General features: G+C 68.5%; 5 protein-coding genes across 12 annotated transcripts; 4 read left to right on the top strand and 1 right to left on the bottom strand.

Annotated features, from left to right (window-relative positions):
- The first annotated feature begins 4 nt into the window (after positions 1-4).
- Positions 5-7,963, top strand: GRIPAP1 (GRIP1 associated protein 1). 6 transcript variants are annotated; one of them, XM_074810022.1, is made up of 21 exons: positions 5-409; positions 480-546; positions 626-687; positions 766-792; positions 1,465-1,572; positions 1,928-2,078; positions 2,387-2,477; positions 2,873-2,908; positions 3,399-3,446; positions 3,541-3,640; positions 4,013-4,105; positions 4,561-4,653; positions 4,730-4,807; positions 5,509-5,595; positions 6,003-6,059; positions 6,158-6,245; positions 6,614-6,723; positions 7,031-7,168; positions 7,254-7,347; positions 7,424-7,551; positions 7,679-7,963. In XM_074810022.1, exons 1-21 carry the CDS (start codon positions 368-370, stop codon positions 7,748-7,750), a joined length of 1,770 nt encoding a protein of 589 aa, XP_074666123.1. In that variant the 5' UTR covers positions 5-367; the 3' UTR covers positions 7,751-7,963. The 6 variants fall into 6 exon arrangements, with proteins under 6 accessions (XP_074666123.1, XP_074666122.1, XP_074666119.1 ...); XM_074810021.1 differs by having other exon boundaries at positions 6,158-6,257; XM_074810018.1 differs by having other exon boundaries at positions 6,158-6,362.
- A 94-nt stretch (positions 7,964-8,057) lies between these two features.
- On the top strand, positions 8,058-13,509 carry TBC1D25 (TBC1 domain family member 25). 3 transcript variants are annotated; one of them, XM_074810015.1, is made up of 7 exons: positions 8,058-8,188; positions 8,736-8,845; positions 8,926-9,077; positions 9,335-9,456; positions 9,735-9,938; positions 10,023-11,508; positions 11,585-13,509. In XM_074810015.1, exons 2-7 carry the CDS (start codon positions 8,751-8,753, stop codon positions 12,316-12,318), a joined length of 2,793 nt encoding a protein of 930 aa, XP_074666116.1. In that variant the 5' UTR covers positions 8,058-8,188; positions 8,736-8,750; the 3' UTR covers positions 12,319-13,509. The 3 variants fall into 3 exon arrangements, with proteins under 3 accessions (XP_074666116.1, XP_074666115.1, XP_074666117.1); XM_074810016.1 differs by lacking the exon at positions 8,058-8,188 and adding an exon at positions 8,240-8,398; XM_074810014.1 differs by lacking the exon at positions 8,058-8,188 and adding an exon at positions 8,235-8,398 and having other exon boundaries at positions 10,023-12,324.
- A 685-nt stretch (positions 13,510-14,194) lies between these two features.
- WAS (WASP actin nucleation promoting factor) lies at positions 14,195-18,482 on the top strand. Its single transcript, XM_074810079.1, is given in 15 exon segments — positions 14,195-14,388; positions 14,942-14,986; positions 14,988-15,083; positions 15,475-15,504; positions 15,506-15,562; positions 15,990-16,086; positions 16,186-16,225; positions 16,419-16,649; positions 16,773-16,803; positions 16,805-16,816; positions 16,917-17,070; positions 17,585-17,814; positions 17,847-17,978; positions 18,103-18,208; positions 18,299-18,482. Coding segments are annotated over 15 exon segments (1,425 nt in total). The 5' UTR covers positions 14,195-14,277; the 3' UTR covers positions 18,352-18,482.
- A 364-nt stretch (positions 18,483-18,846) lies between these two features.
- Positions 18,847-21,223, top strand: SUV39H1 (SUV39H1 histone lysine methyltransferase). The gene is given in 10 exon segments (XM_074810033.1): positions 18,847-18,865; positions 19,131-19,178; positions 19,181-19,286; positions 19,614-20,064; positions 20,066-20,224; positions 20,226-20,273; positions 20,346-20,492; positions 20,724-20,795; positions 20,797-20,854; positions 21,047-21,223. Coding segments are annotated over 10 exon segments (1,248 nt in total). The 3' UTR covers positions 21,187-21,223.
- On the bottom strand, positions 21,196-24,555 carry WDR13 (WD repeat domain 13). The gene is given in 12 exon segments (XM_074810024.1): positions 21,196-21,431; positions 21,433-21,479; positions 21,713-21,773; positions 21,775-21,844; positions 21,922-22,063; positions 22,233-22,413; positions 22,757-23,064; positions 23,161-23,288; positions 23,373-23,467; positions 23,679-23,922; positions 24,248-24,315; positions 24,422-24,555. Coding segments are annotated over 11 exon segments (1,455 nt in total). The 5' UTR covers positions 24,289-24,315; positions 24,422-24,555; the 3' UTR covers positions 21,196-21,293.
- Positions 24,556-24,787: the final 232 nt, after the last annotated feature.

Genomic DNA, 24,787 nt, shown 5'->3' with positions numbered 1-24,787 from the left:
GGAGCCCCTATAAGGCCTGTAGCACCCAGGGGGCCGGTACAGCCGAGGGGACCGCTGCGGGGTGGTCCCCATGGCGCGGTCCGTCCTGGGCCTGCAGCACCGGGGGCCAATGGACCGCGCAGCGGTGGGGGACAGTCCGCGAGTCGCGAGGGGGGGCTGCGTGGGCCTTGTGGTGCCCCGGGGGCCTACACGGCCCCTCCGCGCCGGGACCGTCTCTATGGTCCCCGCACGGCCCCTCTGCCCGCCGGGGCGGCCGCCAGCTCTGTGGCCGTGGTGTGACGTCACTTCCGCGTCTCTACGCCTCCCGCGGGCCCGCTAGAGCGTCCGCTTCCGGCTCCGCCTCGCGGGGTCCTCCCGCGGCGCCAAGATGGCGCAGGCCCTGTCGGCTGAGGAGTTCCAGCGGATGCAGGTGGGGCCGGGCCCGGGGCTCGGGGCTCTCGGCCCGCCGCCGCCCCGCTCACCCCGCTCCCCCCTCCCAGGCGCAGCTGCTGGAGCTGCGGACGGAGAACTACCGTCTCTCGGATGAGCTGCGGAAGAACGGCGCCGGTACGGGGGCGGGATGCGATGGGGGACTCCGGGGGGGGCGGCCCGGCCGCCGCCTCCCTGACGGCCCGTGTTCCCCCAGAGCTGTTGGGGCTGCGGCAGCGGGTGCAGGCGCTGGACAAGGACCTGGCCAAGGCCAACAAGGTGAGGGGAGCCCCTGCCGTGGGCTCTGACCTGCCCTGCAGCCCCCGGCCCCGCTGCGACCGCTTCTTTCTCTTGTAGGCCCTCAGTAAGAGTAAGAAGGCGCAGGTGGGTCCTGGGGGGGTCTCTGTGGGTGCTGGGGGGGGTCCTGGGGGGGTCTCTGTGGGTGCTGGGAGGGCGGGCCTTGAGGGGTGCTGTCTGTAGGTGCTGGGGGGGCGGTCCTGGAGAGATTTCTGAAGGTGCTGGGGCGGGGTCTTGGGGCGTCATTAACTGTGCTGAGGGTCTCCTTGGGGCGTCTCTAATGCTGTTGGAGAAGGGTTGGAAAGGTCCTTGAGAGATACTGGGAGGTTTCTGGGGGTGGTGGGGGGGCCTAGAGGGTCTTTCATGATGCTGGGGGGCCCTTGGATGTGCTGGGAGGTCCTGGAGGCTCTCCAGGGATGCTGGAGGGAGTCTTGGGGGGTCCCTGTGAGTGCCAGCAAGGTCTCTGCAGTGCCTACAAAGGTGCTGGGTGGATCTAGGTGGTCTCTAGGGATGCCGGGTGGGTTCCTGGGGATCCTGGGTAGTCCCTGGGGAGTCTCTAGTCACTGAGAGGTGTCCCAGGGGCTCTTGAGGGGCTCTTGGGTTAGTCCTGTAGGTCTCCATAGGGTCCATGTAGGTGCTGAGGGGTGTCAGGGGTCACTGCGGGGGATGCTATGGGGTCTGGGGGGGTCTGCAGGGAGCCCGGGGGGAGTTCTGGGGGTCCTGGCCACAGGATACCAGTGGTGGACCCCCCCCCCCCAGGAGGTGGAGGCGCTACTGGGGGAGACACGGATGCTGCAGGGGAAGCTCCAGAGCCAGGAGGACGATTTCCGCCTCCAGAACAGCACCCTTCTGCGTGAGCTGGCCAAGGTGGGGGTTCTGGGCCTTCCAGGGAACCCAATATCCCTCCTCCATGTCTCCTAGGCCATCCTGGGGGTCTCTAATGCCTCCAGTGCCACCTTAGGGGTTCTTGGGGTGTCCCTGATGTCACTCTGGGAGGTTCTGCCTCACTGGGGGGGAGGACGGGACCCAAAGGATCCCTGGGGGTCCCCAGTGTCACTTCCAGGGTCTGGGAGTTTTCTTGGTGTCATTTTGGGGTCTCTGGGGGTGACCAGTGTCACCACAGGGGCTCCCAACCCCTTCTGGGGGGTCTTGGGGATCCCTTTGGGTCCCATGGAGGGGCCTGGGGGATCCCGCGGGTGCCTGACCTTGGAGGGGGTCCCAGCTGTGTGCGCAGATCGAGGGACTGGAGGAGGAGAACCGGCGGCTGCGGGAGGGGGAGCCCCCAGGACCCCCCCATGACCCCCCGGCCTCTGCAGAGCCCCCCCCCGATGGGGCTGCTGGTGACAGTGGGGCCCCCTTGGCCCCTACAGATGGTGAGGGGGCACCTGGGGGACGATGTCGGGCTCTCTGGGGTCTTTGGGAGGTTTGGGGGTTCCTGAGGGCTTGGGGGTGTTCTGGGATTGTCCCTGGGGGGTGTTGGGGTGCCGGAGAGGGTGTTTATATGGGCCTTGTCGCTGTCTGTAGGGCAGTATGGCTGCCTAGGGGGTGGGATAGGGGGGTCTCTGTGGGGCACAGAGTGCCCATCGGGTGGGTGTGGGGTTTCTGTGGGTCCCTATCAGGCTGGGGGGGTGTTTATGGGGCTCAGTGGGGGGGATATGGGTCTGAGCCCCCACTCTCTCAGCCCCCCTGGAGCCCCCCGGGGAGGTGCAGCCGGCAGAGGAGGGGCTGGGGGTGACACTTCCCCCAGGGAACTTCCAGTACTCGCTGCCCAGGTATGTTGTGAGGGGAGTCGGGTGTGTGGGAAGCTTGGGGGGTCTGGAGGGGCTAAAAAAGGTTCAGAAGTATGGGGGAGGGGAGTTTTGGGGGAAATATGGGGGGATGAATGGATGTGGGGAGAAATGCAGGCACCGGAGGGGGTGAGGGTTGGGGTTTTGTAATGGGTTAGGAAGGTTGTGAGAGAATGAGAGGGGTGGGGGGATGTGTAAGGGGTGTTTGGGCCCACACAGATGGTGTGGGCTTTGATGAGAAGGGTTTTGGGGAGAGATGCAGTAAAAATGCAGCTGAAAACAGAAAGAAATTGGGGCAGGAGACCGTGAAGGTATATCAGAACGGAAAGTGTGTAGGTGGAACTTAGGACATGGGGGGCACGTCTGGGGGTCTTTTGCAGGCGGAGGTGGCCCAGCTGCAGGCAGAGGTGGCCAAGGTAAGGCTGGGCCCTTTTAGGGGGCCCTGAGGAGGATTTGGGGGTATTTGGAGTTGGGGGGGGCTCCCATAGGAGATCTGGGAGGGTTGCAGTCCCACAGGGTTTTGGGGGGCTCTTGAGGGGATTTGGGAGCTTCTGGGGGACCTTGGCAGAGTCTGTGGGGACTTCTGGTGTCTTGGAGAACTCTGGGATCCTGGGGACCTCGGGGGTGTCCCAGAGGGATTTGGGGATGTCCGAGGGGTGTCCCAGGAGGATTTCGGGGGCCTCAGAGGGGTTTGAGGGCACTGAAGGGGTTCTGGGAGCTCTCAGTGGGTGCTGGAGGGATCGTCATCGTTCCACTGAGAGTGGTGTTTGTGTTACTGCTTCTCAGCTCACAGAGAAACTGAGGAAGAAGCAGGAGAGGTGAGAGTGCCCGGAGATCTGGGCTTTGTTTAGGGCACGATGTGGTTATTTTCTGGCTTTTTGTCTATTTTTTTCCTCCCCCCGCCAGTTTCCTCCAGTTGCAGGCAGAGAAGGAGACATTGCTCAGGGACAGTCGGTGGGTGGCTCCTGGGGTTCATGGGGTGGGCCCGGTGTCTCCCCGGGATGCCTGGGACCCCCCTCAGACACCCAGTTCCCTCCATGCACCCCAGGACAGAGGCGGAGGAGCTCCGGGTCCGACGGGATGAGGAATTTCGGGAGCTCCAGGCCCAGAACCAGCAGCTGCAGCAGGAGCTGGAGGCTGCGGCCCAGGTGGGGGCACCCGGGGGGGGTGTCCCCGGGCGTTGGGGGTTCTTGGGGGAGCACCTTGGGGTGTTGCTGGGGTCCTAGGGGTGCCCCATGGTGTTGTGGGAGTCCCGGGAGGCTCCCTGGAGAAACTGGGGAGCACCTGTGTGTTGGGGGCTCCTGAGGGTCACATCTTGGTGTTAGACTCTTTGGGGAGCACCCTATGACATGGGGGGGGGTGTAGGGTGGGGCCCTGCAGCCTCTGTACAGCGCCGTGTGGCAGCTGATGGCCCCAGGGCAGTCTTGTCTGGGTCTGGGCAGCCTGGAGCAGCTCTATACGGCCGCGGGCAGCGCCGCCGGACCCTATAGGGCCCTATAGAGCGCTGTGTGGGGCGGCAGGCGGAGGTGGAGCTGCAGGAGCGGAGCGGGGCCCTGGCCCGGGAGCTGCAGGAGGCCCAGGCGCAGTGCGACGCCCTCGACGCCCAGCTCCAGGTGGGGCCGGGGCGCTCTTGGGGGTCCCGGGGTGGTGGTTGGGCTCCCCGGGGGGTTGGGTGTCCCTGGGGGGTGGTTTGGGATCCCCTGGAGGGGAGGTTGGGGTTTCCTTGAGGGTGGTTTTGGATTCCTGGGAGTGTTTTGGGTTTCAGTTTAAAAGCCCCGAAGAGTTTCAGGTTCCTGGGGGACTTTGAGGTCCCTGCTGTGCTTCGCACCCTGTCTCGCCTCGGGGATCCGTGGGTGGGTTTAGGGCTCCTCAGGCTGCTCCTGACCTCATCCTGGGCCATTTGGGGGTCCCCAGGGGGGATTTAGGGTCCCAGAGGTACCCTGACACCATCTCCAGGCGCCCCTGGCCCTCTTCCTGGGGGGTTTTGGGGCCCTGGGAGGACTTGAGGTCCCCGAGGTGCTGTCCCGGGGTGCGTGTGCGAGGCGTGTGCCTGGCGGTGCGCCCGCAGGTGTGCACGGGGGAGCGGGACGAGCTGCGGCGGCGGCTGGCAGAGGCGGAGGACACCTGCAGGGAGAGCGAGCGGGGCCGGCAGCAGGCGCAGGTCAGCACCGCCCTCCCCTCTGACGCGCCTCCCGCCGGGATGGGGACGCCCCCCAGCCTGTCCCGTCTCCCCCCAGGAGCAGCTGGAGCGTCAGGCGCAGGAGCACGCGGCAGCCGTCCGTGCCTGCATGGAGCAGCACCGGGCCGAACTGGAGGTGAGCGTGTGGCTATAGGGGATCCCCCTCGGACCCCAGGGGGGCTCTAGGCCCCCCCGTGGAGCTACAGGGGCTGTAGAAACGCCGTATCGCTGGAGCCGTTGTTGTACTTCTGTAACGACCGTAGCAGCTACAAGGGGTTTTACACGGTTATTGGTGCTGCACGTTTACATGCGTGTGACACGTCATGCATAGTATTTGTGAGGTTTTACGAGGTTTATCGTGCTTTTGTGGAAAACGTAAGAAATGTTGGGGTAGCGTGGAGATCGTAAGGGCTTCTGTGACTCTATAGAACCTTTAGAGTGCTGCGGCGTGCAGAGGAACCGCGAGGAACCCATGTAGTTATCTGAGACTCTATAGAATCTATAGACGCTGTAGAGTGTTGGAAGAGCTAAAAGCACTTTTTATACGTTGCATGTGTTCAGTAGAGCCTCTTACAACATTACAGGGCCTGTGGGGTGCACCAGAGTCTGGAGGATCTATAGGGTGATCTGTGGTTTTCTAAAGGCCGTAGGAACCCAGAGATGCTACGACATCTATAGAGGCTCCATAAAGAGTTGTATTGAGCCTGGCCTGTTGTAGGGGCCCTACCAGACTTACAGAGCTTGTCCAGGGATGTTACAGGAGCCATGCCTACTCCCCCGCGGCCCTGTAGAGCCCTATAGGTGCCAGGACTGGGTGTGACTCTCTGCTGTCCCCAGGGCCGTGTTGGGGAGCTGCAGGCAGCGCTGGGGGATGCTGAGCGGCAGCGGGAGCTGCAGGAGGCTGAGGACCGGGCACTGCGCCAGGTACCCCCACCCCGAAATCCACCTCCGTGGGACCCTCAGAGCCACCCTATCCCCCAGTGCCCCTCCCTGAGCCACCAGGATCCCCTCGCAGCCCCCCTGGGAACCCCAGATACACCCCCATGGCATTCTCCAGCCCTCCTGAGACCACCAGAAATCTCACTGGGACTCCCAGCTCCTCTGTGGAGAGCCCCACAGATCCCCCACCAGAGACCTTCAGATGCCCAAGTACCCCCCAAATCCCCTCCCAGGTCCCCAAACTCCTCTGGGATCTTTCTCCGAATTCTTCCTGGCCCCCTGCATTCTCCTGGGTTCACTGTGAGCCCCCAGGACCCTCCAGACTCCCCTCAGCACCCACAAATCTTCTCTGGGACCCCCCAAATCTCCTCCACTCCTCTCTGTTCCCCCAGGAGCTGAAGGACGTCCGGGATGGGCAGCGCATCCTGGAGAAGAAGGGCAGCGCCGCGGTGAGGGACCCCGGGGGTGGGGGGGCGCCTAGAGGCCGGGGTCCTGCGCAGGGCCCTGACCTCCCCTCCCCGTTGTTGTCCGTCCCCCCCCCCCGCAGCTGAAGGACCTGAAGCGGCAGCTGCAGCTGGAGCGGCGCCGGGCCGACCGCCTGCAGGAGCGGCTGCAGGAGCTGCTGGCCCCCACCCGTGCGCGCAGCGGTAGCTGGACGCTGGTGTCCCCTGTGGGACTGGGGGAGGCTCCCAGGCACCGGGGTCCCCTCAAGGGGGGGCCTCCTGGACGCCTGGGCAGTCCTGGGTCTGCAGGTTGGGGGAGTGTTGGAGTCTGCTGGTGGGAGGAAAATAGGTGCAGGGGTGCCCTAAATGCCATGGAACGCCTGGGTGTGTGGGGAGAGGGGTAACAGGGTCTCCTGGAGGGTGTGGGGTGAAGGGGGGGTGCCCAGACCCCTGGGTTCTCTGGGGTTGGGTAGTGCCTGGGCCCCCTTTCCCCCCTCCGCAGAGCTGGAGGAGGGGTGGGCCCATCTCGGACACCTGGGTCCCCTTTTTTGCCCTGGCAGGCCTGGAGGAGCTGGGGCTGGAGGGGGGCTCCCCCGGGCGGGGGCCGGGGGGCGACAGCAGCAGCCTCTCGTCCCTGGGCCGTGATGGCTCCGCCCCTGGCAGCACCAAGGTGGGCGGGGCCTGGGGCAGAGGCGGGGCCGCCAAGGGGAGGGGTCTGAGGGGAATGGGGTGTGGCTACAGCAGGGGTGTGGCTTGGGGTGTGGCTGGGTTGGGTGTGGCTGGGTGAGGGCTGCTGGGGGGGGGGGGTGGGGGGTGGGGGGTGGTGTCACATCAGGGGGGGTCTGTGGTGGGGGAGTGGGGCCAGCCTGGCCCCTCCCCAGCTGGGGGGGGAGACTGGAGTGGGGGGTGGGGCTGGGCTGGGGGGTGTGGCCTTGCCCTGGGTGCAGGCCCCCCCCTGACCCCACCCTCCCCTGCAGTCGGGCTCAGGAAGCCCGGGGGGGGGCAGCGGTGGTGGGGGGGTCCCCGGTGGGGGGGGCCTGTCCCCGGCAGAGGTGGCGGAGCTGTTCCAGCGCCTGGCCCAGAGCCAGCAGGAGCGGTGGCTGCTGGAGGAGAAGGTACTAGGCGTGGCATGGGTGGGGCTGGGAGGGCTGGGGAGGGGCAGTGGGGGGGTCACTGCTGCTGCCTTCCTCCCCTCCCCAGGTGCGTCACCTGGAGGTGAGCAGCGCCTCGATGGCGGAGGACCTGTGCCGCAAGAGCGCCATCATCCAGAGCTTCGTGCGCGACAGCCGCCTGGGTGAGCCCCCCCCCCGCAGCCCTCGGCCCCTCCCCACCTCCCCGCGCTCACCTTGGCTCCGGCTGCCCCCCCCCAGAGGCTGCAGGCCCTCCCGGGCCCCCCCGGCGGGGCACGGGGCCAGGGGAGGAGGGGCTGCGGGAGATGAACAAGAAGCTGCAGAACATGTTAGAGGAGCAGCTGACCAAGAACCTGCACCTGGGCCAGGTGGGTGGGGCCTTGGGCAGGGGTGGGGTCTGGGGGTGGGACCGGGGGTGGGGCCTCGGGCCTGGGGGTGGGCTGGGGCCTCGGGGCGGGGGCGAGGCGCGCTGACCCCGCCTCCATCCGCCCCCAGGACCTGGAGGCGCTAACGCAGGAGCTGGCCCGGCTCAGCAAGGAGCGCGCGGCGCCCCCCGGGCCCCCCTGAGGGGCGGGGCCTCTGCCTGTGGGCGGGGCCTCTCCCCGCCCCGCCTCTGTCGGCTCCGCCTCCCCCACGCGCTGGACGGCGGGGACGTTGCTGCTTTAAGGGGAGACGCCCCTTTAAGGAGGGGGTGGCCCCTTCTGGAGGGCGTTGCCCCTTTAAGGGGGGGCCCGCATGCGCCCCTCGGTTTCCCCCTTAATAAACCCCTTGTGAACCGCTGCCGCTGCCTCATTGGCTCCGTTCGGGGGGGCGGGGCTGCGCCGTGACACTGTGCTGCGCGCTGTGTGCGCCTGACCGTCCAGCCCCGTGACGTCACTTCCGGGCGCTGACCCGGATGTTGTTGCCATCGCCGCGGCCGCAGGACGGGGACGATCGCGGCGCCGCTCCGGCTCTGCCCCGCGCCCGGCGATTTCCACTGAGGGGGCGCGGCGTGACGTCAGCACGGTGACGTAACACCTTCCCCCCGCTTTCCCGGTAGGGGGGCGGTGGCGGCACGACACCCCCCCCCCCCGCCCCCCCGAGTTCTCGCTCTGCGCCTGCGCGGAGCCCCCCCCCCCCGCCCCCACTATGGCGGCTGCGGCGGGGGGCGGGGTTTGTCCCGGGGGCGGGGCTGCGGTGGAGGAGGAGTGTGAGGTGGTGCGCGTGCGCGTCAAGGTGAGGGGGTGGGACTAAGGGCGGGGGGGGAGGGGCTAAGGGCGGAGGGACGGGGCGGCTCTGGAGGCGGTACTCGGTGGCCCGGGGGGGTGGGGCGATACGTGGTGGTGGGCGGGGCCACCTGTCGCAGGGGTGGGGGCATCGCGTTACTGACGGGGGCGTGGTCACCGCTGGGCGGGTCACGTGGGGGACGCTGGGGCGCTGTTGCCGTGGCGACGGGCTGTGCCGCCATTTTGGGCAGCAGTGAGGGGCTGGGCCTGAGGCGGGGAGGGGGCGGTGCCGGGACTCCAGCCCGGGCCCTGAGCCCCTCCCCGTGCCTCGCTGATGCTGCCTGCAGAAGAGCGAGGGGCTGATGCCGCCTGAGTTCCGCTCCTTCGCCGTCGACCCCCAGATCACATCGCTGGACGTGCTGCAGCACATCCTGGCCCGTGCCTTCGACCTCCAGGGGTGAGCCCGGGCCTCCCTCCCCGGCTGCCTGATCCCCTGGGGGGGCCTCGGTGGCTGAGCTTTCCCTCGCATCCCCTCAGGAAGAAGAGCTTCTCAGTCAGCTTCGCGGCCCGTGACCCCCAGGGCCAGGAAACCTTCGTACCATTGCTGAGCGATGGGGACCTGGCGGCTGCCTTTGCCTGTGCCCGGCCCGCCCTGCGCCTGCGCCTCGATGTCCGGCCCCCCGCCGAAAGTGAGTGGAGGTCCCCGGTGTCAGCAGAGTGGTGGGACTCAGGCATCTGGGTCGGTGAGGCAGGACCCAGGAGGGCTGGGTGGAGTGTCTTGTTTTAGAGAGGGGGAAGCCTAGCATCCCCAGGGGGGTGGTGGGGGGAGACCCGGATGTGCAGTTCCCCTAGGGTGGGTGTCAGGAAGGGACCCAGGCGTCGGGGTGGGTGTCAGAATGGAGACCTGGGTGCCCAGTGGAGGGACCCAGGCATCCGGGTGCCGCAGGCCCGCTGCTGGAGGACTGGGACATCATCAGCCCCCGGGAGGTGGCAGCAGCAGAGCCCCTCCCCGAGCGCCGCTCACTCCTGGCTGCAGCACTGCCCTTCACCCAGGCCCTGCTGGCACAGGTAAGTGGGACTCGGGCATCTGGGAGGGGGCCCTGGCTTCCCTCACCCTGCTGAGAGCTTGTGGAATGCTCCTGCTGCGACCTCGGCCATCCCGGTTCCTTTCTAGTGTTTCCCAGTGCTTCTGGTTTTCCTCAACACCCTTTCTGGGATCCTAGTTGCTCTCTAGTCCCCTTCCAGTGCCTCTCAGTTTCCCCGCTCAGTGCTTCCAATTTCCCCGTGCAGTATCTGCTTATGTATCCAGGTGCCTCCCAGCACCACTGTGACCCGTTTCCCCACAGGTGGGCCGGACACTGGCCCGGGCGCAGGCAGCCCTGGCATGGCCTGAGGGGTCCCCTCCCTCACCCCCTCTGCCGCCGCCCCCCTGCGCCCCCCTGAGTGACGCTGACCTCCGCACCTACCTGGGCCCTGGTGGGCGGCTGCTGCGGCCCCACGACCTGCGTCTCCACGTCTACCACGGTGGCGTCGAGCCTGGCCTGCGTAAGGTGGGTCCCCCCCCGGCTCCCGCCAGCCTCCCTGAGTCCTCTCGGGGTCCCTGACCCTCTCTGCCCCATCTTCCCCCCTCTCAGGTGGTCTGGCGGTACCTGCTGAATGTCTTCCCGGCGGGGCTGTCGGGGCAGGAGCGGCTGGCCCACCTGCGGCAGAAGGCGGGCGAGTACGCGGCGCTGAAGGCCCTGCTGGCCGCCCGGGCAGCCCCAGCTGAGCTGGCGCTGGTGGGCGCCGCCGTGCGCAAGGACGTGGTGCGCACTGACCGGGGCCACCCCTACTTTGGGGGCCCCGAGGAGGGACACCCCCACCTGGCTGCGCTGCAGGCCCTGCTCACCACCTTCGCGCTGGGCCACCCGCGCCTCTCCTACTGCCAGGGCATGTCGGACGTGGCCGCCCCGCTGCTGGCCGTGCTGGACGACGAGGCCCAGGCCTTTCTCTGCTTCTGCGCCCTCATGCGCCGCCTGGGTCCCCGCTTCCGCCCCGGCGGCCGGGGGCTGGCCCGCGCCTTCGCCCACCTCCGGCGCCTCCTGCGCCGCGCCGACCCCCCTTTCTGGGCCTTCCTGGCCGCCCGCGGCGCTCACGACTTGCTTTTCTGCTACCGCTGGCTGCTGCTGGAGCTCAAGCGGGAGTTCGCCTTCGAGGATGCCCTGCGGGTGCTGGAAATCACCTGGAGCTCGCTGCCGCCCGCCCCGCCGCCCCCCCCGGACGGCGTACCCCTCCTGGGTGCCCCCCTGGGGCCCCGCCGGGCTCGCCGAGGGCTGCGTGAGCGACGCGGGCTGCGGCCCCGGCCCCCGCGCCGACGGCGCCGGCAGCAGAGGGAGAGCGAGGCCCCTGCAGAGGCGGGCAGCGGTCGAGGCGACCATGAGGCGTGCGGAGAGGAGCAGGAGGGTCCCGGAAGCGCCAGCGGCGTCCAAGACGGTTCCAAAGCCTCCGCAGATGTCCCAGAGGCACCCACGAGCTCTGGCAATGATCAAGAGAAAACGAAGAGCTCTGGAAACGTCGAAGAGAGTCCGGAGAGCTCCGAAACCATCCAGGAGGGTCCCAAGAGCTTTGAGGACGACCCAAAGGTTATTGAGAGCTCCAGCAATGTCCAGGTTGGCTCCAAGAGCGCTGGGGGCATCCATGAGAAGCCTGAGGTCTTTGGGGGTGTCCAACTTAGTCCTGACAGCTCCTGGAACGACAAAGAGGATCTAAAGATTTTCCGAGATGTCTGCAGCAGTGCCGAGGTTCCTGGGGATGGCCAGGGCAGCCTTAAGGCCTCCGGCGAGATCCAGGGTGGTGCTAAGGTCCCGAGGGGTATCCGAGAGGATCCCAAAGTCCCCTGTGATGGTGGTCAAGACTCTGAAGGCCTCAAGGATGTCGGAGAAGACAGCAATGTTTCTAAGGAGGTTGACCAAGACCCTGGCGTTCCGAAGAAAGTCAGCGAAGGCGCCAGTGCTTTCAAGGAGATGGGTGAACAACTAAACGTCCGCGGGATGGTTTGTGGAGACCCTGATGTCTGCAAGAAGACTGATAAAGATCCTAATACAAGCGCTGATTCCTTCGTGTCCAAGAAGACTCGCGAAGGTCACGATATCTCCGAGAAGGGACGTGAAGAGTTGAACGTGCTGGAAAAGGTTGGTGATGAGCACGGCGTTTGCAGGAGGATTGAGGGAGACCCTGACGTGGTCAGAGAGATTGACAGAGATCCCAAAGAGATCAGCGAAGATCCAGAGGTCCCCAAAGAGGTTGCTGACACCCTCAAAGAGGTTGACAACGCCCCCAACTTGCCCAGAGAGGTTGGTGAAGACCCCAGAGAGGTATGTGGTGACCCCAGCCTGGGCAGGGAGGCTGCTGACGCCCCCGAGGACCCCTGGGGGGGCGGTTGGGCCTGGGAGGACTCGTGCTCCTCTTCCTCCTCCTCCTCCTCCTCCTCCTCCTCCTCATCTGAGGAGGAGGAGGTGGGTCTGGAGGATGATGGGGCGCCGCTGCCGCCACCGGAGGAGCTGGGGCAGGGGAACCCCTTCCTCCTCTTCCTCTGCCTGGCCATGCTTCTGGAGCAGCGGGAGGCCGTCATGGCGCGGGCCGGGGACTACAACGAGGTGGCCATGCACTTCGACCGCCTGGTGCGTCGCCACCACCTGCCCCGCGTCCTGCGCCGCGCCAAGGGACTCTTCGCCCGCTACCTGGAGGGCTGGGGGGGCGCGCCCCCGGGGGGGCCCGCCACGGGCTAGGGGCGCCGGCAGGCTGGGGGCAGCCCAGAGGCCCTGCTGGGGCCCTGCGGGGACACGGGGGATGATGTGGGGACCCCATGGACACCATATGGGGACCTGTAGGTCCCCTTCGGGGATCCCTAGGCCACCATTGGGAGCCTTAGGCCAACAGGGTGACCCGTAGAATGACGTGGGGATACCATAGACACCACCTGGGGACCTGTCGTTCCCCTTTGGGGATCCCCCTAGGTCACCACAGGGAGCCCTCGGTCAGTGTGGGGACCTGTAGGACAATGTGGGGACCCCATAAACATGGCAAAGGACCTGTAGATCTTGTTTGGAACTCGTAGGCCACTGTGGGGCCCAGCAGGGGACTATGGGGACCATAGGTCCTCTTTGGGGACATAGAGAACAATGTTAGGACCTATAGGGCAGCATAGTGATTCCACAGACACCCCGTGGAGGCCCCCAAGTTCCCTCTGAGCCCCCCATGAATACCCCGTAGGTCACCACGGAGACCTATAGGCCAGCGTGGGGGACGCTTCGTCACCCCTGGGCAGCTCTAGGTCAACCCTGTAGATCGTCCTCGGGGACCTCTTAGACCCCCGTTGGCACCAGATGGGGCCCCACAGACCCCCCTGGAAGCCCATAGATCCCTACGGGGGATCCAGAGACACCCCAGTATGGACCAGTACAGACCAGTGCCTCCTCTCTGGGGTTCCGTGTTACTGTGGGGCATCCCAGTATAGATCAGTATGAACCACTACGACATCCCAGATGGGAACTGCTGGATCTACGTTGCCTTGGGCCAGACCAGTATGGACCAGGAAGGGTCTGCAGGCCCAACTGGGAGCCCCACGTATGCATCGCCTTGGGTCGGAGCGGGATGGACCAGTACAGCATCCCAACTGGGATCACTACGTTGACATGGCCTTCAGCCATCCCAGCACGGACCAGTATGGACCAGTATGGCAGCCCAACTGGGAACTCTTCACCCCTGTGGCCTTGTATCCTCCCAGTATGGACCAGTACAGCATCTTGCCCAGGATCTCTTCACCCATGTGGCCTTGCGTCCTCCCAATATGGACCAGTATGGACCAGTACAACATCTTGCCTGGGATCTCTTCACCCGCATAGCCTTGCGTTGTCCCAGTATGGACCAGTATAGACCGGTAGGGCGCCCCGACTGGGATCTTAATGCACATATGGGTTCTCCCAGTATGGACCACTGCAACCCAGATCCTGCCCCCTGACCCTGGGTGCCTTCTCACCCCCATCCTTATTTATTGCCCCCGTCCCCCCACCCTGCGGGAGGGACCCAGGCATCCAGGGATCTGCGAGGTGCCGAAGACGCGAATAAACCTGACGCCCATGACTGTTGTTTGGGTGTTCGCACTGTGGACTGCGAAGGGGTGGGGGGTCTGGTTTGTACTGGGATGGGAAAAGGGGCTCCCAGTGTGGACTAGTGGATTTCCAGTGTAGACTGGGGCAGTGTAAGGGATGTTCTAATCCATGCTGAAAAGGGGTGGAGGCTGCCAGTATGGGTTGAGGAGGGGTTGTAGTTCCCTGTCCATACCAGGAAGGGGCTGTGGGTTCCCAGTACGAACCGGGGACTTCCTAGTATGGACTGGGAAGGGGGTTGCGATCCCCGGTGTGGCGTGGGAAGTAGAAGTGCCCGGACGCCTGGGTCCCCAGCTTGGGCAGGGGGGAGGGGCCAGTACTGGGTTCTTCCAGTGCTTCCAAGTTCCTCCAGTATCCCCAGTTTTAGTCCTATCATTGTCTGTATTGGCTGAGACTGCTCCCAGTCCCCCCAGTTTCCCCGTCATCCTTCCCAGTTACCCAGTCCCCCTTCCACTTCCTCCTGGTTCCCCTCAGTGCATCCCATTTTTTCCCAGTATCCCAGATTTGGCCCCGTTGCTGCCTGTGTTTGCAGAGAGGCTGTTCCTAGTCTCTCTCAGGTCTTCTCCATCTTTTCCAGTCTCTCCCAGTCCCCCAGTTCCCCCTCCCAGTCCCTCTGAGCCCGGAGGTGACGTCCCTGCCACCTCAGGGCCCTGGGTGCTTCCGGGCGGAAGAGGCCTCTGCGAGGGACCCAGACGTTCAGGGGGGACCCAGGCATTTTGGGGGGTTCCCAGGCATCCAGGGGATGAGCCGGGGGGGTCGGGGGGTGGGCCCAGTGGGCGACAACGTCCCCTCGGGGCTGCTGCAGGAGCAGGAAAACCTGCAGCTCTTCGAGCTCCTGGGCCGGAAATGTGTGGTGAGGGGCCGGGGGGGAGCTCGGGGGGGGGCCTTAGGAGGGGGTTAGAGGGGCCTGTAGAGGCTAACTGGGGACTGGAGGGGCTTTGGAGGGGGAAGCTGAGGGTTCCATGGGGTCCTGGGGGGATTTTGGGGTGCCTTGGAGGGTGCTAATGGGGGACTAGAGGTGTAATGGGGGGAGCTGGGGGTTCCATGGGGTCCTGGGGGGCCCCTGAGGGGGATTGGGGGGGCACTTGAGGGGCCTCAGCGCAGGCTAATGGGGGACTGGAGGGGTCGGGGCAGTAACTGGGTGTCCCGCGAAGTCCTTGGCGGGGGGGGGGCCCTGAGGGGGATTCCTGGGGGCCTGGCTGGGGGCTGGAAGTCCCATGGGAGGGTCTGAGGGGGCCCTGAGGGGATTTGGGGGGCCCTTGGCGTCCTGGGAGGGAAACATGGGGCACTGCAGTCTCTGGGGGGGCCCCACGGGAGGCTTAGGGGGGGCCATGGGGGGCTGTGGGGGGTCTTGGGAGGGATTTGGGGGGGATCTGTGGGGGTCTGAGCACACGGTGTCCCTGCAGACACTGGCGACGGCAGTGGTGCAGCTGGTGGTGGCGGAGCCGGGGGCCCGGGGGGTCCTGGGCCAAGCGGGGCTGCGGCGTCGCCTGCCTGGTGCGGGACAGCCCCCGCCGCTCCTACTTCATTCGTCTCTACTGCCTGGCCGTGAGTGGGGGTCCTGGGGGTGCCCGGGGGTGTCTCTTAGGGTCGGGGTGTCCCGGGGGGGTCCCTGAGGCTCTCTCAGGGTCAGGGGGGAGGTCTCTGGGGGTCTCTCGGGGTTGGGGGGGGTCCTTGGGGGTCAGGGGGAGGTCCCTGGGGATCTCTCGGGGTTGTGGGGGTCCTTGGGGGTCAGGGGGAGGTCCCTGGGGATCTCTCCGGGTCGGGGGGGTTTTGGGGGGGTCTCATGGGGTCAGGGAGGTCCCTGGGTGTTCCAGGGTCAGGGGGGTCCCTGGTCCCTGGGGGTCTCGGGGTCAGAGGGTCTCTGGGGATCTCTTGGGGTCGGGGGGTCCCTGGGGGGGTCCCCGGGGGTCTCTGGGTGCCCGATGCTCTGGTGCAGGCCGGGAGCCTGTGGTGGGAGCAGGAGCTGCCACGGGGAGATGGGCTACGCCGCCCCCGCCCCCTTCTTCCACACCTTCGCTTCCCACGTGAGTGGGTGGGGCCACGAGAGGGGCGGGGCCCACGGGTGGGGTGGGGCTGGTGTGTAGAGGTGGGGCTCAGGGGGTGGGGCTTAGGGACAGTGGGTGGAGCCAAGTGGCTGTGGGAGGGACTATGGGTGTTGGGGCAGGGCTGTGGGATGTGGGAGGGGCTAAGGGGTGGGGTGGGGCATGGGGGGGGCTTGGGTTGTGGGAGGGGCTAGGGGTGGGGCTGAGGACATGTGGGTGGGGCTAAGGGATGTGGGGACTAAGGGGTGGGGTGGGGCATGTGGGAGGGATTAAGGGATGTGGGGGTGGCTTGGATATGTGGGAGGGGCTTGAGGATGTGGGAGGGGCTAAGGATGGGGCAGGGACATGTGGGAGGGGCTTGTTGCCTGCGGGCGGGTCCCTCGGGGCGGGTCCCTGATTGGCGGCACAGGAGGGTCCGGCAGGGCTGAACTTTGCGGACGAGGGGGAGGCGGCCGCCTTCGAGGGGCTGGTCCAGGAGCGGCTGCGCCGGCGACAGCAGCGGGCGGGTGAGAGCGCGGCCCCCCAAAACGCACCGGCGTGGCCCCACAGCCCCCGCTGTGCCCCGGGCAGCCCCCGCTCACCCCCTCTCCCCTCTCTCCCCCCAGAGAAGCGGCAGCTCCCCGCCCCCGCCACCCCCCAGCGATGGTGAGTCCCCTTGTCCCCGGGGTCTTGCGGGGGAGCAGAGCTGGGGGGGCACAAGGGGGGGCCGTGCGGTGCGGTGCCAACACCCCCCTGTTGCCCCGCAGAGCGCCGCGGGAGCCTGCCCCGGGCCCCTATGGCCACCGCCGATGGCAGCGGTGAGTGCCTGCCCCAGTGTGGGGGTTCCCCGCTCCCGTAGTGGGGTATCGCTGCCCCATAGAGGGTTTCTCAGCCGGGTCTTTCCCCTCGCAGCCCCCCCACTCCCGGCCGTGCCTATCGCCAACCCCGACATCACGGCATCCCGCTACCGGGGGCTGCCCAGTCCCACGGGGCCCACGGCGGGACCCACGGCGAGCCCCACAGCCAGTGAACAGAAGAAAGGCCGCAAGAAGATCTCCAAGGCTGACATCGGGGCCCCTTCCGGCTTCAAGTGGGTCTGGGCGGGGAGCGTGTGGGGCTGTATGTGGTGGAGGGGACCACACCGCGTGTCAGGGGGCACGTAGGGGGTCCAGCTGTGGGGCAGGCGGCCCCCTCACCATCACCCTTCCCCCAGGCACGTCGGTCACATCGGCTGGGACCCCCAACAACGGCTTTGATGTAAGTGGGTCCCGCGTTCCCTCCCGCGTTTCCTCCCACATCCCGCCCCGGCGTGGCGGGGGGAGGTGACGGCATGGGGTGACGGTGCGGGGGTGCGCAGGTGGCGGCGCTGGACCCTGCCCTGCGGGCGCTCTTCGCCCGGGCCGGCATCAGCGAGGCGCAACTGGCCGACGCCGAGACCTCCCGCCTCATCCACGACTTCATCCAGGGCCGGGGCGGGCTGCAGGCCGTGCGGGAGGAGATGCGCCGGCAGGGTGAGCCCCGCCGCGCCCATGGGCACCCACAGGCACCGCCAACGCCCCCCTGGCGGCACGGGGGGCCACAGGAACTTTTCCCACACAGCCCTGCCTGGGCATTAGGGGATCCATATGGCCCCTCCCCAAAGATTTCAAGGGTCCTGTACTTCCCCCCCGCAGCCCCGTCGATTACAGGGTCCATATGGCTCCCCCGTACCGGACCCACGTGCCCCCCCCATGGCAGTGTCCATACAGCCCCCCCCGTTATAAGCTGTAGCAGCCCCCCACGATAAGGTTCACGGCCCCCCATGTCACAGTGTCCGTACAACTCCCCCCTCGGAGGGTCTGTGCAGGCCCCCGGGCCCCTGGGTGCTGGGCGAATCGTTAAGGCACTAATTAACGTCTCTCTCCCCCCTCCGACAGGTCCCCCTCCCCCGCCGGGCCGGGGGGGCACCCCGCCCCCCCCCCCCCCCCCCCGCCGGACCCTCCCGCGGCCAGCTCGGGGCCGTTGCCCCCCGCCCCCCCCCTCCAGGGGGCCCCCCGCCCCCCCCCCCGCGGGGGTCCCCCCGCTGCCCCGCCCACCGGCCCGTCGCCCCGCCCCCGGGCCGCGGCCCCGCCCCTCCGGGTGCTGCCGCGGCCCCGCCCCCTCCACCGCCTCCCCCACCCCCGCCGCCCCCCGGCGGCGGCGCCGGCGGCTCCCCCGCCCCCCCCCCGGCCCGGGGGGCTCTGCTGGACCAGATCCGCCAGGGCGTGACCCTGAACAAGGTCAGCTGGGGCGGGGGGGCCGCACGATCCTCTGGGGCTGGTTGGGGGGTGTCCCCCATCGGTGGGGGGGAATCCCCCTGGGGCTGCTGTGGGGGTGGGCGGCTGCCGTGATCCCGGGACTGGCGTGGATGGAAGGGAGCGTCCCGTTACTCTCTGGGAAGGTGGGTGTCTGCCATGGTGCCCTGGGGTTGGCATGAGCAGAGGGGGACGTTGCCATGGGGCTGGTGGGTGTGGGTCAGCGTCCCGGCCATGGGGCAGCCCTGACTCCCCCCACGCCCCCCCCAGACCCCCGAGGCCCCTGAGGGCGGTGGTGGCAGCCCCGGTGCGGGGGGGCTGGTGGGGGCCCTGATGGACGTCATGCAGAAGCGCAGCAGAGTCATCCACTCCTCGGGTGAGCACCCCACAGCCACCCCACAGCGAGGGGGCACCCCGCAGCCCCCACCCGCTGCGTGTGTCCCCCCTGACCCCCTGCTTTCCCCAGACGAGGCTGAGGACGGCGAGGATGAGGATGAGGACGACGAGTGGGACGACTGAGTCCCCCCCAGCCCTGCGTTACCCTGCCCTGCCCGGCTTCGGGCGGGCACAGGCCCCCCTCCCTGCCCCCCAGCTACCCCCAGGACCCCCCCTGACCCCCGCAAATGCCAATAAAGGCCACGAGACACGGATGACTGCTGGTTAATGACGCTTTTAGGACTGATGAACACGTAATGAGCCGGACAGCTGCGGTGCAGCTCGTAGGGGAGGAATCCGGGGCGGGGGAGGGGGCCGGGGCCGGGGCCGGGGCGGCCCCGAACCCCGAGCGGGGTCGGGTCTGGCGGAGCCGCGGAGAAATGAGTCAAAACCGGCCCTTCTCGGGGCAAACGGGCCGCGCGCGGAGCCTGCCGACACCATGGAAATGAGGCAGCGCCGCCGCCAATGGGAGCGGGCGGGGGTGGGGGAGGCCCTGCCCCTCGCGCGCGCTGCCCGCCGGGCGGAAGTGCAGGAAAAAAAAAAAAGGGGGAAAAAGGAAAAAAAAAGAAGCAGCAGAAAATGGCGGAAAATTTAAAAGGTGCGCGCGGGCGGGGGCGCGTGGGGGGCCGGCGCCCGTCCGCGGCGGGGCCGGTTAACGGCGGCGGGCGGCACACGCCGTTTCGCGCCCTTTTCTGAGGGGGCGCGCGGCGACCGTTGGCGGCGGCGGTGCCGCGGGGAGGCGGCGGGGGGGAGGGGTCCGGGCTCGTGCGGGTGCGGGTGCGGGTGCGCGCTGGAGTCCTCGGTGCCGGAGGGGTCCCGTCCCCCGGCCCCCGCCCCCGGTAACGGCACCCCCCCGCCCCCAGGCTGCTCCGTCTGCTGCTTGTCGTCGTGGTCGCGGCTGCAGGACCTGTGCGGCTGGAGGGCGTGCGGTGCCGGGCGCTGGGCATCACCCGCCGCAACCTGGGGGACTTCGAGGTGGAGTACCTCTGCGACTACAAGCGCGTGCGGGTGAGTGCGGGGCCGCGACCCCGCGGTCCTCTTCAAGGGCGAGACCCCTCATGGCCCCCACAGGGCCCCCGGGCTCCGCGATCCCCCCGCCCCTCTAGGTGGCAAATGGGGCCCTGAGGTGCCAGGGGACTCCCTGAACCTCGTGAGGTCGCCCAGGGTCCCCAGACACTGCGCTCCTCGGTCACCCCGAGTGTCCCCTTTAATGCCCCCGGGTGCCTGGGCTGCCCCGGATGCACCACGGGGCCCGCAGCCAACGCCAGGGGATCCCCGGGGTGCCCCCTGACCCCCAGAGGCCCCCAGGCAGCCCGGGCCCCCCCTGACCCCCGCTCCCGCTGCAGGACGAGGAGTTTCTACCTGGTGAAGTGGCGGGGGTACCCCGAGGCTGCCAACACCTGGGAGCCCCGCAAGAACCTGCGGTGCCGCGGGCTGCTGAAGCAGCTGCACCAGGACCTGGCCCGCGCCCCCGGGGGGCCGGTGCGGCCCGGCCCGCGGGGGCTGCCCGCCCGCACCGCTTCCTACCTGGTGCAGAAGGCGGAGCAGCGCCGGGCCCTGCGGCGCTGGGAGCGGCTCCTCAACAGCACCCGCAGCCACCAGGGCCGCATCGCCGTGGAGAACGAGGTGGACTTGCACGGCCCCCCCCGGGACTTCGTCTACATCAACGAATACAAGGTGGGGGCCGGCATCAGCCTGACGCCGGTGGCGGTGGGCTGTGAGTGCCGCGACTGCCTGGCAGAGGCGGGGGGCGGCTGCTGCCCCGGGGCCTCCCACAACAAGTTCGCCTACAACGAGGCGGGGGCAGGTGCGCATCCGGGCGGGGCTGCCCATCTACGAGTGCAACTCGCGGTGCCGCTGCGGCGCCGACTGCCCCAACCGCGTGGTGCAGAAGGGCATCCGCTATGACCTCTGCATCTTCCGCACCGGCAACGGCCGCGGCTGGGGCGTTCGCACACCTGGAGCGCATCCGCAAGAACAGCTTCGTCATGGAGTACGTGGGGGAGGTGAGCGCCTGCCGGGGCGCGGGCAGGGGGGCGCGGGCGGGCAGGGGGGGTGACGCGGTGGCCCTGCCCCAGATCATCACGTCGGAAGAGGCGGAGCGCCGCGGGCAGGTGTACGACCGGCAGGGAGCCACGTACCTCTTCGACCTGGACTACGTGGAGGACGTCTACACCGTGGATGCCGCCCACTACGGCAACATCTCCCACTTCGTCAACCACAGTGTGAGTGGGAGGGGCTTCCCCGGAGGGGGGGTGGGAGGGTGTCTCCTGGGGAGGGGCCTGTCAGAGCACTGCCCACTGTGGGTGTGACAGCATGGGGTGGGGCTTCACATGGGGAGGGGCTTCCTGCAGCACCACCCACTCTGGGAACCCCACTCCCCTCGCTGCATGGGCAGGGCTTGCCGGGGACACGCCCCCTGCAGCCACACCCACCCACGGGGCTGCCGCGGGCAGTGTGACCCCAACCTGCAGGTGTACAACGTCTTCATCGAGAACCTGGACGAGCGGCTGCCGCGCATCGCCCTCTTTCGCCACCCGGCCCATCCGCGCTGGTGAGGAGCTGACCTTCGACTACAACATGCACGGTACTGCCCCCCGCCCCACGCGGCCCCCCCTCACCATGCGGGACAGCCCCTCTGCCATGGGGTTGGGGGGTCAGGGGGGGACGCGTTGTGCCACTGGCAGAGGGCATTTGGGGGAGGCCAGGCCATGGCAGCGCTGTGGGGAAGGCGGGGGTGCCAGCGCCCCCCTCACCCCCTGTTCCCCCCCACCTCCAGTGGACCCGGTGGACGCCGAGAGCACCCGCATGGACTCCAACTTTGGGCTGGCGGGGGGGGGCCTGGGGAGCTCCCCCCGGGCCCGGGGCCGCATTGAGTGCAAGTGTGGGGCTGCCGCCTGCCGCAAGTACCTCTTCTGAGCCACAGCGCCGGGTGCAAACACGCTTGTTGAACGCAGCGGGGGGGTCTGTGCCGTGCTGGGGGGGACACGGGGCGGGGGGTGTGATGCGCGCAGGGCGGGCGGAAGTCAGGCGTGCTGGCGACGCCAGACAATGACGGTGCCCGCGGCGTCGCTGGAGGCCAGCAGGCTCTCGTCGCAGTTGAAGGCGACGGCCAGCACGGCCCCACCGTGGCCCTGCAGTGTGTTGACGGTGGCCCGTGCCGCTCAGCCCCACGTCGAAGAAGTGCACGCAGGCGTCCTCGCTGCCCGTCACTGCGGGAACAGGGATGGGGGTGCTGGGGCGGGGGTCACGTGCCCCCTCCCTGCACGGTGCTGTAGGATCAGTCCCCTTCCTCCGGGCAAGCAGCCCCAGAGCCCCTGGTGCCTCCCCCCACCCCGTGCTGCCCTCCCTGCTCGCCCCGGCACTCCCATATGTACCCACAGCGCCCCTGCGTGCACCCCTGCCCCCCCGACCCCCCTGCCCCCCCCCGGCACCCCAGACGTACCCACACAGGCACCCTGCCGGAAGGACATGAGGGGGCAGAAGCAGCTGCGCAGGGGCTGTTCCCAGGTGCCGTGTGGGGAAGCTGCGCCGCAGCCGCAGCCCTGGTGCCCCCGAGCCCTCCTCCTCCACCACCCTGGGGGGGACAGAGGGGATGAGCCCTGCGGCCACCCCCAGCCCCCCTCGCCCCCCGCTGCCCACAGGTCCCCGCACCGGAAGAGCAGCAGGCGGTCGGGGCAGGCGTTGACCAGCAGAGAGGGGTCGGGGGCCTCGCGGCTGGCCCAGGCCCGGGCTGAGAGCGAGGTGATGGAGCCGCCGGCCTGCACCACCACCCGTGAGGCTTTCGTCAGCCGCCCTGGAGGGACAAGGAGGGGGGGTCAGCACGCTGAGATGCAACGTCGCCACCCCCCGCCCCAGCACCCACACCACCCCCTGGCCCCCCACTGCCCACAGCACCCTTATGACACCCCTGTGCTGCGCCCCAGCTCCCCTGCGTTCCCTCCAGCCCCTCCCGGTGCCCGTACCAGTGCCGGGGTCGCAGAGGAAGGAAGAGACAGAGCCGCGGTCGTCGCCAGCCCAGAGGACGCGGCCGGGGGCGTCGAAGCAGAGTGCCAGCACCCGCCCGGGCAGCCGTCCCGCCCCGCCCCGCGCCGCCTTCCCCGTCGAGATGTTCACCACCCGCACCATGTGCCGGGCACTGCCCACCTGGGGACAGGGCGGGGGGGCACTTGAGATCCTGTGGGATGGGGAGGCACCCCTGCCCACCCCCGTTCCCCCAGTCCTTCAAGGTGATCACCAGGGGCTGCCGTGCTCGAGAGAAGCATCTAGGATGGGGCTCCCAGGGGCAGAGGATGTGCCGAGGAGACACGGGGGGATGTAGGGGGGCCCAGTGGGACAGAGAGGGCGTCGCTGACCACAGGGAGGTGGTAGTTGAGCATCCAGGAGAAACAGCGGGCACCCAGGATGCACCAGGAGGACCCGGGGGAATGTCAGGGGGGGCCTGGGGGGATGTAGCTGGGTCCCAGTGGGCTGCGGGGGCATCACTGACCACAGTGAGGTTGTTGTTGAGTGGCTGGAAGGCGCAGCAGAGCAGGGCAGCACCGTCGGGGTCAGGTACGCGGCGGATACAGCGCCCATCAGCGGGGGCCCAGAGCCGCAGGGTGCCATCCAGGGAGGCCGACACCAAGACATCGTTGGAGAGGGACCAGGCGAAGTCGGCCACTCCACCCCCGTGGCCTCGCAGCACCCGGAGCACTGCTGGCGGCCCTGGTGCCAGCCGGCACACCGAGATGGTGCCATCCAGCGAGCAGCAGGCCAGCAGATGCCGGTCATCGTGTGCGAACTGCACCTTTGGCACTGCCCGGCCACGGGTGCCCGTCAGTGCCGTTGCGAGCCAGCACCGGCTGCCGCGGGCACCCAGGGGGTAACCCACCTCCCCCCCACCCCAGTTACCGGCGCTGTCGGTGTGCTGGTCGAAGACATGGTAGACACCAGCGAAAGCGTAGTTCTCGCTCAGCGTTGTGTCCCCGGCCATGGCGCGGCTTGCCTCTGCCAGCGGTGTAGGCACCACTCCAGCGGGGCTGTGGGTCCAGGCATCCTGGTGTCAGCACCCTGACCCCCCTCCTTCAGCACCCACTGACCCCAGGAGACCCAGGTGTGCTCACCGCTCATCAGGGGCCCCGCGGGGGACCCCAGGGTGGGAGCCACGGCTGAGGGAACGCCGGTGTCCCCGGGCCACCCGTGGGTCCTCCTCGAAGTCCTAGGGGAAGACACAGCTGTGGGGGCCCCTGCACTCCACTGGGTCGTGGGGACCCCAGGGGGTACCAGGACCCCAGAGCTCCCCCAAAACGGGTGCTGGGACCCCAGAGCTCCCCCAAAACAGGTGCTGCAGCCCCCACCGGGTGTGTTTCCCGCCCCCCTGGGAAGGGCTCGCAGCCCCTGTCCCCCCTGTCCCCCTGCCATGACCATACCTCCATGCGGTCGAGGGTGGTGCGGCTGGCACGGAGAGCGCTGCTGCTGTGTGCGCGGCAGCTGCTTTGCTCGGACAGGGCCCCGTAGCGCTGGGCCAGCAGGCGGGTGCGCACCCGCAGGTACCAGCGCCGGGTGCCCCCCTCCAGCGCCCCTCCCTGCGCTTGCTCCCGCAGCAGCTGGCTGCGGCGCCGCACGTACTGTGTCCGGAACTGGGGCCAGCGGGGTGTGCGGTAGGCTGCGTACCTGGGGACACAGGGGGACCCTCATACCTGCAGCAGCCGGCATGGCATGCTGGAGAGGCGGTGAGGGGTGGGAGGCGGGTGGCACCGTGGTGTGGGGGGAGTAGATCCACGCAGGTGTCAGGGCCCCAGGTACTCCCCAAAAAGGAACCCAGGATCCACCTCCTACCAAAGGGACTTGGGCATCAGGGTGTCCTCCCTGACGAGGCCCCAGGTGCCAGGGTCGTGTCCCCCCACCAAAAGGGACCAGGCGTCAGGGCATGTCCCCGCTCCCAGGGGTGCCCCTCTCCCTCAAAGTGACCAGGCGCCACGGGGCCCACGGGGCTCACCTGGCATCCACGGCGAGCACCTGCTGCCAGACGGCGGCCATGGCAGCGGCGGCCGCCCCTGGGGGGCCCTGCGGGGAGAGCAGGGCGGGGGAAGCGGGGTGAGGCCGGGCCCAGGGCCCGCTGTCGGCCGGAGAGGGCGGGGCGGGGGTCCCTGCGGGGATCGAGCGGCGGTACCTGCCCGTCCCGCTCCACCTCCGTCTCCCGCCGCCACCGGGTCCCCCGCAGAGCCGTGCCGGGCGGGCGGGGCGGGGCGGTGGCCGGCCGCTCTCCCCGCCCCTCCGAAATGGCGGCCACCGCCTCTCGCCAAAATGGCGCCGGGCGTCGCCCTGGTGACGGCGCCCGGCGGCGGGGGGCGGAGCCCTTCCCGAGAGAGGGGGCGGGGCCCGAGCGGGGATTGGTGGCGTCCGCGAAGGGGGCGGCCCGTGCCTGCTCCTCTATGGTGCCCCGCCTTCCTAGCCCTCCCCGGTTACCGTCCCTTCTGCCCAGTGCTGCTCGTCTGCCATGGGTCCTCCCCCCGCTCGCCACATTTGCGACCTTGCG

Source organism: Strix aluco, chromosome 33 (assembly GCF_031877795.1).
Source record: "Strix aluco isolate bStrAlu1 chromosome 33, bStrAlu1.hap1, whole genome shotgun sequence".
Taxonomy (NCBI): Eukaryota; Metazoa; Chordata; class Aves; order Strigiformes; family Strigidae; genus Strix; species Strix aluco.
Note: the sequence above shows the minus strand (reverse complement) of the source record. Positions and strands in the feature narration are given on the sequence as shown.